The sequence below is a fragment of the Littorina saxatilis genome, linkage group LG3 (assembly GCF_037325665.1).
Source record: "Littorina saxatilis isolate snail1 linkage group LG3, US_GU_Lsax_2.0, whole genome shotgun sequence".
NCBI lineage: Eukaryota > Metazoa > Mollusca > Gastropoda > Littorinimorpha > Littorinidae > Littorina > Littorina saxatilis.
This window is the reverse complement of record NC_090247.1, coordinates 53,679,697-53,691,663: the sequence shown is the minus strand read 5'-3', so window position 1 is coordinate 53,691,663 and position 11,967 is coordinate 53,679,697. Positions and strand designations below refer to the sequence as shown.

The 11,967-nt window shown below is 45.2% G+C and overlaps 1 protein-coding gene across 1 annotated transcript in view; it reads right to left on the bottom strand.

Annotated features, from left to right (window-relative positions):
- Positions 1 to 1,155: 1,155 nt before the first annotated feature.
- The window catches only part of LOC138962656 (hydroxylysine kinase-like), a 29,368-nt gene continuing 18,556 nt past the window's right edge, over positions 1,156 to 11,967 (bottom strand). Inside the window, exons 3-7 of the mRNA XM_070334555.1 lie at positions 10,911 to 11,079; positions 9,024 to 9,143; positions 5,467 to 5,597; positions 3,293 to 3,467; positions 1,156 to 2,502 (exon numbers count right to left, since the gene is read on the bottom strand). Coding sequence (XP_070190656.1) covers positions 2,018 to 2,502; positions 3,293 to 3,467; positions 5,467 to 5,597; positions 9,024 to 9,143; positions 10,911 to 11,079 — 1,080 coding nt within the window. The 3' untranslated portion in view covers positions 1,156 to 2,017. The remainder of the gene's footprint in view (positions 2,503 to 3,292; positions 3,468 to 5,466; positions 5,598 to 9,023; positions 9,144 to 10,910; positions 11,080 to 11,967) is intronic.

Genomic DNA, 11,967 nt, shown 5'->3' with positions numbered 1-11,967 from the left:
CGTTTCTTTTTTTGAACAGTATAGTACTTCTCTGAGCAGAAAATATATTCTCTCTCCTGTTGCTTTCTATGACGTGACCTCCACTTTGAGAACCTACATTTTTAAAGCCCGCGCTAGGCTGTGTTAAAACGAAGAGTTTGAAGCCGTTACTGGTGGATGTAGTATATGAAAGAAAAAGACCTTGGTCATCCTGCCATAAGTGCAGATGGCTGATACCGCCTAAACACGCATACACCAGTGTATCTCATCTAAAGTTGGGTTAAAACCCGGGAACATGCCCCTAATGGCTTTGCCGTGAGGGCGTAAAACTTAATTTCTCTGTCAAGCGTAGGACTGTGCATGGTAAGAATCTCAGTCGAAATAGGCAGAACCCAGTGGGTGAAATGTGATCGATTTCATCATCATCCTTGAGCGACAAAACATACTAAATTCACTTTTAGTCATCCGTATAAGAATAATAGTACTGATTTCACTTCAACGTTATACAACAGTATCAGTAACATACAATGACCCGGAAATATTCCCTGAAATATCGCCATCGGTCTAACCTTTTTGATTTTCTGCAATCTTACACATACTAATCGACTTTAAGCTCGTGGCGGATATCCTTGACAAGATTATGTTCAAGTAAAGGTTAAATCAGAAGTATGTACAAGTAGTCCGCACAACAAAGCAAAACAAACTCAAATCACCTGCAGAATAAGACAGAGAAAATCCAGGCCCAAATTTCAATATACTGTAGCATAAAAACCATAGAAACCATATAGGGGAGACCGGGGCTAGTCCGCCCCCGGGGCACATCCGTCTTTGTCTGTTTATTCTTTCGTTTGCCACCTTTTAGTCATTGAGAGTGGTGTCCCATCTTCCCGCCATATCCTGCAGAAGTTCAGAGGTTGCGCGCCCATACATCGTGAGTACAGGTCACAAAAAGTGTTTTTCTTCAATTTTGTAACATGAATGCATTGGAGTTCACTTAGGTTTTGATGCATTACCTCTGAGAACAAATACTTAGTCTTGGTGTCGAGTGAAAGTGCATTAATTAAGGTCGAGTTCTGACGAAAGCTTTGCTTCTTTCTTCCCATGTTGTGCTCGCTATCTGGCACTAGAGTTGCCTGCCCGTGCGGGGGCAAGTCCGCCTATTTGTCATAGGGCATGTTCGCCATGAAGAATGTGCAGGTGTGGGGAACAGTCCAGTTTACATCTGCCATAACTGTGACTCTGATGGTGACTCCATCTATTCTCGATGGTAAAGATTGCAGATTCATGTCTAAAAAAGACTGACGCCGATTTGTGTTACATTCTTTCGACATTCTTTTGTATTTTGTCATTGGCATTTTTTGAACCTAAATATTGAAGGGAATTAAAAAAGCTTTCCCACTGATCGGGTGCTTGTTTGACTGACTGTGTGTGCGTGCGTGCGTGTGTGTATAAAGCTTGCCCACTACTAGTCTTGTACCTACTATGGGATGAGAGCGGCGGACTTGCCCCACCCTGTAGGCGGACTTACCCCGACTTGGGGCAAGTTCGCCTACGTCAGGGTAGGTCTACTTAAAGCAGTATGTACAACAAATGTTCATGCGCACATACAAACTGTCTGCACATTGATATCAGCTACACATTTGTCTTGATGTAAAATAAAAAATCAGTCTTCTAGTTCATCAAACTCGCCAGTTATGCTACCAAAAGCATAAAAGTAGGCGGACTAGCCCCGGTCTCCCCTACCACTGTCTGACGACCGTTTTGCTTCTCTGTCCAGTTAATTATTTATGTCCTTTGCAAAGTTGTCGTTGCTGGCGTCACATGCAGATGACACAGGTCCAAGTCTACGTCTCGACTGAAATGTTAGGTCTTGAACTGAAACTTTCTGTTTTTAGTTGTTTGTTGCTGTTTTGTCAGTTTGGTGTGAGATTTAGTCGTTGGGTTTGTCGATTTTCATTGTGAGATCCTATATATAATTAACGAGATTTAATACATTGTTCACGGTTTTTGTCGTCGTCGTAGTCGGTGGTTTTTAAGGTCAAACGGTTGATCGACTCTTGTAGGATTCTTGAATGTTGGCCCACATCTGATATAGACTGTCAGCAGGCGTGTCCCACAAGGCGTGCAGTACGTGCCAGCCCCGATGTGCTGTTGTCAGCAAGTATTCATTATTGGGATACAAACTGTAACTGTAAGCCCCGATCACAAGCGACTGCACTAACCGCCCGGCCACCGTCACCCTCAACAACGACAGTTCCAGCTCAGGCAAGTCCAGCACTGACCTGTAGCCAGCCAGGATGTGACCTCCCACCTCTAGAGGGTCAAAGGTCTTGGCCACCAGCATAACGTAAGCCACGAGTATGGTAAGGTCGTACAGGGGGTGCGTGCAAGCGGCTTCTGCGAAGTCCAGAACACCGCATATGACGTAGTCATCTGGGTCCTGGGAGGAGGCGTGGTTTGGCATGACGTCAGCTTTGTGTTGAACCAGAATGTTCAGGTGGTTGGGGTCACCGTGGATAAAGCCTGGAAGAAAGGGAAGGTCTAATGTGACATCGTGTGGAAAAAGAGACATATTATAGGTCGCAAACAACACTTTCGAGTTTCGTGCTGAACATCGTCTGAAGGGGACAGTTTTGAGGATGAAAGTCGCTTGTTCATTTCAATGCTTGTTATTCTCTCAGGTGCCGGGAGACTGGTTCCGAATAACTCTCACATACTCTTTTACGCATGTCGTATGCATTTAGAGCGCTTCCTTCCCTTTGTTTGTCAGACCTTTAAAAAGCGCTCTGCCTTATTTGTTGAAGTTTTTTTAATTTGATTTTTCTTGGAGTGCATAGGGCTAACTCTATGCACAGACTAAACTGTTTTGCGAAATGACAAGAACAGGTTAATTTTCTCACGACTCACTATCTCTCTCTGCACAGTTGTCTTTACATTCTGCACAATCCCTGGTGCCACGCCTCTGAGCATTCAGATGCCTGACATTTCCAAAATAAGAAAGACTGATAGAATGGATCTCTTTTGGTAATGTTCATCAGAGTCCTCGGAGCTATAGTTCATGACATTAAACACTCATTTTCTGATTGCACTATGTCCCTTTGTATTATGCGCGTTCACTTATCAAGTGAAAACAGAAATATAGGCCTATCAGCTATACCAAATAAGCTCATCATCATTCTTTTGTTTGCAAGTTGGGCTTGTGGCCAGATCACAAAAAAGACGCTTGGTTCAGGATTTCAAAAGCAAAGTATCACAACAATGAGGAAAAAGACAAGAAAAAAAAAACCACAACAATTGTCAATTTGTGACTCACCAGTTCGTATGTCATTACGCCTCGACAGCACGGATGTAGTGAACTGGTCTATGACGTCATCCACCACACGTCGGTCTCTGACGTCAGTAATGACGTGGACCCACTCCTTCAGTTTTGGTATGCTGTTCAAACTCCACAGGCAGTCGAATGTATCGTAAAACGGATGACTGAAGCCCTGCGCGAAACACATACACAATAAAATAGGCTACGTTTTCTTATTTTTGTTTGCTGATTTCTAACTGAAGATCGCGTTACAGGTCCTAACTTGGAGGTTCCTTTCCTCTCGTGTTCCGGACATTCCCCGGGACAAGGTTTGTAACTTATTGTAAGAGATCAGGATTTAAAACAAGATTTAAAGTACTGACTGTGAATAAAACAGACTTTTAAGGAACATTCTACCTTTTCCTGTGATGCATCTCAAATGTGAATAGCTTTACAAAGAAGGGCAAGTACAAAGCAGAAAACAACACCAACGCTGAATTTTTAACAAGATTTAAATTACCGATTGTGAAAGAGGCTGACTGTTCAGGAACCGTCTACCTTTTAAAGTGTTAAAAGGCTAGGCCAGGTACAAAACAGAAAACAACATCGACGCTAAATCAGTCTCACATCACCCTCTGGGTTCAACTTCAAGAGATATGAAACAATGATAAATATTCTTCTTCGGTCAGCCATCATAAACACCATCACAGACATGTCCATCACACCTGTGACAAGAGCGTCCATCACACCTGTGACAAGAGCATCCCTCCACACACCATCACAGACATGTCCATCACACCTGTGACAAGAGCGTCCATCACACCTGTGACAAGAGCATCCCTCCACTTCGACACATACCAAAATTCTACACCCGGACTGATTCCTGTGAGGAAAAGGTACCCCCCCCCCCCCCCTGGATTAATTTAGTAACGGATACCAATGGCAATCTGTGAAATCAATTCAGCATTAAATAAAACTCCCACTCTGCGCAGACACAGCCAGACCCCGATAGTGATAGCGCGAAAGCAGTCTTACTGTCCCAGTTCTCCGCGCATTATTTATCGACCGGCCTGATATGTGTTTTTACTTTCATTTTGACGCTTTGTGTGTCTTACCTCCAAGGCTTAGTTTGTCTGGCTGCCGACGTTTATCGTGTCTTACCTCAAAGAATAGATAAGACTGCTAACGTTCCAACATTCTGAATCAAAAAACAAGTATTGTAGGTTATGGGAACGTTTAGTTATTGCCAAACAAAACGTTACATTTACGGGCGGGGATGTAGCTCAGTCGGTAGCGCGCTGGATTTGTATCCAGTTGGCCGCTGTCAGCGTGAGTTCGTCCCCACGTTCGGCGAGAGATTTATTAGTCTCAGAGTCAACTTTGTGTGCAGACTCTCCTCGGTGTCGGAACACCCCCGTGTGTACACGCAAGCACAAGACCAAGTGCGCACGAAAAAATCCTGTAATCCATGTCAGAGTTCGGTGGGTTATAGAAACACGAAAATACCCAGCATGCTTCCTCCGAAAACGGCGTATGGCTGCCTAAATGGCGGGGTAAAAAACGGTCATACACGTAAAATTCCACTCGTGCAAAAAAAACCACGAGTGTACGTGGGAGTTTCAGCCCACGAACGCAGAAGAAGAAGAAGAAGAAGTTACATTTACAACTCAGCAGTTTTGCAAGCGAGATGCATCGACGATTTTGAGATAAGTTCATAATTTGCATCATAAGTGTTTGTCTGTCCGTCTGCTTAGGCCAAAAAAAAATGTTTGTCTGTTTAGGGTAACATGACCAAAAAAAGTAGGGTCGGTAGGTAGGTAGGTTTTTTTTTGTTTTTTGTTTTTTGTTGTGTAAATGCTATGTTGGCTGAACATTCACTTCTTATATTTGATGAATACATGTTTCAAAACTAACGTATAAATAAATCAGAGAGAAAGGGAGAGAAAGAAACGTCAAATGTCTCTTTTTAGCATTTTTACCTCTTTTTTTTTCTTTTTTTTTTTTGAAATCAAAAAAAAGTTTTTGGGTCGGCGCCAAATCGATAGGGTCGGTCGGGTTACCCTAAACAGACAATTTTTTTTTTTTGGCCTTAAAAGACCACAGGGTCGACGTGCTGTACATGTAACGTTTGGTTCTGTCAATAATTAAACGTTCCAATAACCTACAGTTCTTGTTTAAACAAACATTCGTACCTCCAAGGCTTTTGTCATGGTAGCCGTAAAGTGGCCTAGCTTGAAGCAGAGTTCAGGCGTCAGTGTGACGTCACCGACTATTTGACCGGGGAGGAAGGTTCGTAGACAGACTAGGTGAGTCTTGGCATCACCTGTAAAGAAAGATAACATCTGGCGTTGACGCTTCCACCTACAAGGTGAATTCCCTTGATTTCACTTGCCCTAGCTGCCTCAAGGGCCGACCACATTTGGCCGCCGTTTTACGCTCTATGCGCCGCAGGCCGTTTTGTGCGTCGCGCGGGATTTGCCGAGTGGCCACACATCGACGATTTTTTTCACAACGCGGTATCAGTGAGCGGGTCACCGTTCAGTTGCATTCGACTGCCGCGCCGCGAGCAGCTGACGTCATCGCTCTGGTTTGCTCTGATTGGTCAAATTTCCGTCGTTCTATGTCTGTGTCATAGAAATTAGAACACGCGCTATTCTTCTGCAAATAACGCTTCGCGATCATAGCAGGACGCGGTGCGCCGTTTTGAGCATAAGTCAAATGTGGACAGGGTCGGCCGGGAGTGTCTGGTCGGGCCTTTACGAAGACGGCGTACCGATGCCTATATGACGGGATGGCTGAAAACGTAATCTTGCCATTTTGATGGCAGAGTCCCTTTGTTTTTGTTTTTGCCAAGTAGCTCCACGAGTGTTAAAGACACAGTCCTTCCCGTGAGAACAAATCTTCTCAACATCTTGTTTGTTTGTTTGTTTGTTTGTTTGCTTAACGCCCAGCCGACCACGAAGGGCCATATCAGGGCGGTGCTGCTTTGACATATAACGTGCGCCACACACAAGACAGAAGTCGCAGCACAGGCTTCATGTCTCACCCAGTCACATTATTCTGACACCGGACCAACCAGTCCTAGCACTAACCCCATAATGCCAGACGCCAGGCGGAGCAGCCACTAGATTGCCAATTTTAAAGTCTTAGGTATGACCCGGCCGGGGTTCGAACCCACGACCTCCCGATCACGGGGCGGACGCCTTACCACTAGGCCAACCGTGCCGGTTTCTCAACATCTCAGATTTGGCCAAGTGTTTCAATGGGACAAGAGCATCCTTCAACTAAAACACATGCCAAATGTCAATATCCTGGCTGATCCCTGTGCACAGTGGGAGTGTTTGGTTGGACTGGGTGACCGAGTGGTAACGCACTGGGTGGCCGAGTGGTAACGACTGGGTGGCCGAGTGGTAACGCACTGGGTGGCCGAGTGGTAACGCACTGGGTGGCCGAGTGGTAACGACTGGGTGGCCGAGTGGTAACGCACTGGGTGGCCGAGTGGTAACGCACTGGGTGGCCGAGTGGTAACGCACTGGGTGGCCGAGTGGTAACGCACTGGGTGGCCGAGTGGTAACGCACTGGGTGGCCGAGTGGTAACGCACTGGGTGGCCGAGTGGTAACGCACTGGGTGGCCGAGTGGTAACGCACTGGGTGGCCGAGTGGTAACGCACTGGGTGGCCGAGTGGTAACGACTGGGTGGCCGAGTGGTAACGCACTGGGTGGCCGAGTGGTAACGCACTGGGTGGCCGAGTGGTAACGCACTGAGTGGCCGAGTGGTAACGCACTGGGTGGCCGAGTGGTAACGCACTGGGTGGCCGAGTGGTAACGCACTGGGTGGCCGAGTGGTAACGCACTGGGTGGCCGAGTGGTAACGACTGGGTGGCCGAGTGGTAACGCACTGGGTGGCCGAGTGGTAACGCACTGGGTGGCTGAGTGGTAACGCACTGAGTGGCCGAGTGGTAACGCACTGGGTGGCCGAGTGGTAACGCACTGGGTGGCCGAGTGGTAACGCACTGAGTGGCCGAGTGGTAACGCACTGGGTGGCCGAGTGGTAACGCACTGGGTGGCCGAGTGGTAACGCACTGGGTGGCCGAGTGGTAACGACTGGGTGGCCGAGTGGTAACGCACTGGGTGGCCGAGTGGTAACGCACTGGGTGGCCGAGTGGTAACGCACTGAGTGGCCGAGTGGTAACGCACTGGGTGGCCGAGTGGTAACGCACTGGGTGGCCGAGTGGTAACGCACTGGGTGGCCGAGTGGTAACGCACTGGGTGGCCGAGTGGTAACGCACTGGGTGGCCGAGTGGTAACGCACTGGGTGGCCGAGTGGTAACGCACTGGGTGGCCGAGTGGTAACGCACTTGCGCTCGGAAGCGAGAGGTTGCGAGTTCGACCCTGGGTCAGGGCGTTAGCAATTTTCTCCCCCCTTTCCTAACCTAGGTGGTGGGTTCAAGTGCTAGTCTTTCGCGGATGAGACGAAAAACCGAGGTCCCTTCGTTGTACACTACATTGGGGTGTGCACGTTAAAGATCCCACGATTGACAAAAGGGTCTTTCCTGGCAAAATTGTATAGGCATTGATAAAAATGTCCACCAAAATACCCGTGTGACTTGGAATAATAGGCCGTGAAAAGTAGGATATGCGCCGAAATGGCTGCGATCTGCTGGCCGATGTGAGTGCGTGATATATTGTGTACAAAAATTCCATCTCACACGGCATAAATAAATCCCTGCGCCTTGAATATGTGCGCGATATAAATTGCATAACAATTTTTTTTTTTAATTTAAAAAAAATTAAAAAAATCCCTGCGCTTAGAACTGTGCCCACGGAATACGCGCGATATAAGCCTCATATTGATTGATTGGATGAGTTTCCTAAGTGTCACCTATATGCTATTCTGCTGTAAGTGACACTTTCGTCATTTTGCTGTAAAGGACGCCCGTGTCATTTTGCTGTAAGGGAGACCCGTGTCATTTTGCTGTAATAGGGGACACCTGTGTCAGTCTGCTGAGTGACTCAGCAAAACGATTCACCAGGATCACCACTATAATCTTATAGCTTGTTGTTGATTCTAAACATGCTCATTACATATTATTGCATCTATGCATTTTTGAATAAAACACTGTTTAAACCAAAACGATTCAAGTCAGGGTAGAATGCAGCTAGTGAGTTTTGTTATACATGTGTCCAAGAGAAAAGATTCTCTTGTTCCATGTATTAGACAGACGGGCGCAGTGGCGTGGTGGTAAGACGTCGGCCTCCTGATCGGGAGGTCGAGAGTTCGAATCCCGGTCGCTGCCGCCTGTTGGGTTAAGAGTGGAGATTTTCTCGATCTCCCAGGTTAACTTATGTGCAGACCTGCTTAGTGACTTAACCCCCTTCGTGTGTACACGCAAGCACAAGACCAAGTGCGCACGGAAAAGATCCTGTAATCCATGTCGGAGTTCGGTGGGTTATGGAAACACGAAAATACCCAGCATACCTACTCAACGAAAGCGGAGTGAGCTGACTATGCTCTCAGAGTATAGTGTGAGGAACCCAAGTGGGCAAACAAGCTCACACGTAACCAGACAATTCTGGAACGCTGAAGAAGAAGAAGACATCTCAGATCTCTGGCTGTCAACACGATCGTTTACGATGGGAGGACAGGGCTTTTGGGAATTCCTTAAAGCTTTAGACGCTAGTAGTGAATACATTTCCTTTTCGTTATAGGAGGGGCTAATGTCCTTTGGTAGACAAAAGCTAAACTTACCTTCACCACTGGGAGGAGGAAACTGGTAAAAAGCAATATTTTCGCCCTTCACTGTTGGCACTGGTTCTTGTGTTGCAATGCCGCGACTTCGCAGATGCTTCATGAACTCGATCTGAGCATCTGAAGAAAACAGTAAGGTGTAATTTCAATTCGACGCTTTGACGGTTTACTTAACGAAAAGTTAGCATTAGCTGTTAACGGTACACATTGGGAAGGCTTTTACATTCAAGATAAACTTAGAAGAAGAAAGAACAAGAAGAGATCCCAAGGAAAACACAAGGAGGAGTGGGGCTGGCGTGGTGAAGGAAGAATCACAAAGGATGTTTATAATCAAGCTTCGTGTATATTTTGTTCTTTTTACATTTAGTCAAGTTTTGACTAAATGTTTTAACGTAGAGGGGGGAATCGAGACGAGGGTCGTGGTGTATGTGTGTGTGTGTGTGTGTGTGTGTGTGTGTGTGTGTGTGTGTGTGTGTGTGTGTGTGTGTGTGTGTGTGTGTGTGTGTGTGTGTGTGTGTGTGTGTGTGTGTGTGTGTGTCTGTGTGTGTCTGTCTGTCTGTCTGTGCGTGTGTGTGTAGAGACTAAACTACTGGACCGATCTTTATGAAATTTGACATGAGAGTTCCTGGGAATGATATCCCCGGACATTTTTTTCTTTTTTCGATAAATACATTTGATGACGTCATATCCGGCTTTTTGTAAAAGTTGAGGCGGCACTGTCACACCCTCATTTTTCAATCAAATTGATTGAAATTTTGGCAAAGCAATCTTCGACGAAGGCCGGACTTTGGTATTGCATTCCAGCTTGGTGGCTTAAAAACTAATGAATGAGTTTGGTCATTAAAAATCGGAAACTTGTAATTACAATTATTTTTTTATTAAACGATCCAAAAATAATTTCATCTTATTCTTCGTCATTGTCTGATTCCAAAAACATATACATATGTTATAAATTATTTGGATTACAAACAAGCTCTAAAAATTAAAAATATGAAAATTATGATTAAAACTAATTTTCCGAAATCGATTTAAAAACAATTTCATCTTATTCCTTGTCGGTCCCTGATTCCAAAAACATATAGATATGATATGTTTGGATTAAAACCAAACTCAGAAAGCTAAAAAGAATAGACATACAAAAAAGAACTTCTCGCCACGCTCGCGTGGCGATGGGCAGTTTGTGTGATTGCATGCGCCTTTCTTTGATTGACTCGTAGCGGACCGCTGGAACTGACCGATGCGGCGGACAGTGCCCCGCACAGAGCTTAGCTTAGCGTCACTACGCAAGATTCCAGCAAGCTGAAAGGTCAAGTTTTTGTATTTGGTGAACATAGACATAGAATAGACATACAAAAAAGCGTGTTATCCTGCTCAGCGCGACCACTACCGCACTATTCTGCATGGCTTGTCGATTTCACTGCCTTTGCCACGAGCGGTGGACTGACGAAACTACGAGTATGTGGTCTTGGTGAAAAAAGCAGTGCGTTCAGTTTCATTCTGTGAGTTCGATATCTTGACTAAATGTTGTCCTTTCGCCTTACGCGATTTGTTTATAATTAATTTTGAAAAGTTCATTCACTGTTATAAAACAACAACAACCTTACGGCTTACAGTGGTGTCTTCAATTTGAAAGCAGAATTGCAACTTTTGTGTTAAATAAGCAAATTGCGAGCATTTAGCTTAATTGCAAAGTAGAATTTCAACCTTTTTGATGATTCAGCATAATTTTAATTAATGTTACACACATGTGCTCAATATACTCACGGGAACACAGTATCTCCATGCTTTTCTCCAGACCTATCCACACAAAGACAGGCTAAACGTATTTATTAGATAAATAAGGACTTGAACTAGTAAAAGAGAAGACAAGGGAAGAAGAAGACTTACGATGTATCTCAGGCCTTTTTGTGTCCATTGTGTTCACGACTTTCATGACGTAACCTTCAGGATTTTCTGACGTCAAATGAGGGTTTGATGACGTAGTGACCCTTATGTGGTAATTTTTGTCGTTATATCCGTTAAGCTGCACGCACTTGACAACCTTTAACCCGTAAATCTGCAACAACAACAACAACAAACAACCAACAACCAACAACCAACAACAACAATAACAACAACAACTTTGCTTTTCGTGGGACAAATAATCTGCACGTGCGCCTTGTCCACGTTTTTCAGACACAACCCTTTCTAGTTATTGGCCCGAGGATTGTTTTATCTCCATAAAAGCAAAGTTATTCACTCTTTCACAACCAATACAAAACCGACTGAGACTAGATCGGGTAGTTCCGCCTCGCCTTCCTCGGCTTTTTCCGTCTTTTCTTTCTTTATTTTGGTGTTTAACGTCGTTTTCAACCACGAAGGTTATATCGCGACGGGGAAGGGGGGGAAGGGGGGGGGGAAGGGGGGGGGAGATGGGATAGAGCCACTTGTCAATTGTTTCTTGTTCACAAAAGCACTAGTCAAAAAATTGCTCCAGGGACTTGCAACGTAGTACAATATATTACCTTACTGGGAGAATGCAAGTTTCCAGTACAAAGGACTTAACATTTCTTACATACTGCTTGACTGAAATCTTTACAAAAATGGACTATATTCTATACAGGAAACACTTAATAGGGTAAAAGGAGAAACAGAATCCGTTAGTCGCCTCTTACGACATGCTGGGGAGCATCGGGTAAATTATTTCCCGTCCCAACCAATATGGGACTCCCCCTAGCCCGCGGGGTGTGTTTTTTCCGTCTTACGTCTTACACTAATCTGTCAGGACGCTGATAAAAAGTGATTCATCGCAAAGTTGAAGTGGTATACTCCTTGCAATAAAACTTGGTAATTTCTAAATGGATAGCCTGAAGCATGGTTGAAAGCCCCATGGAGAACTGTGTAACAGTGCTGCACTGTCCTCTTAACATTTGCTCGAGAAGGAGGAAGTTGAACATTTGGTTAC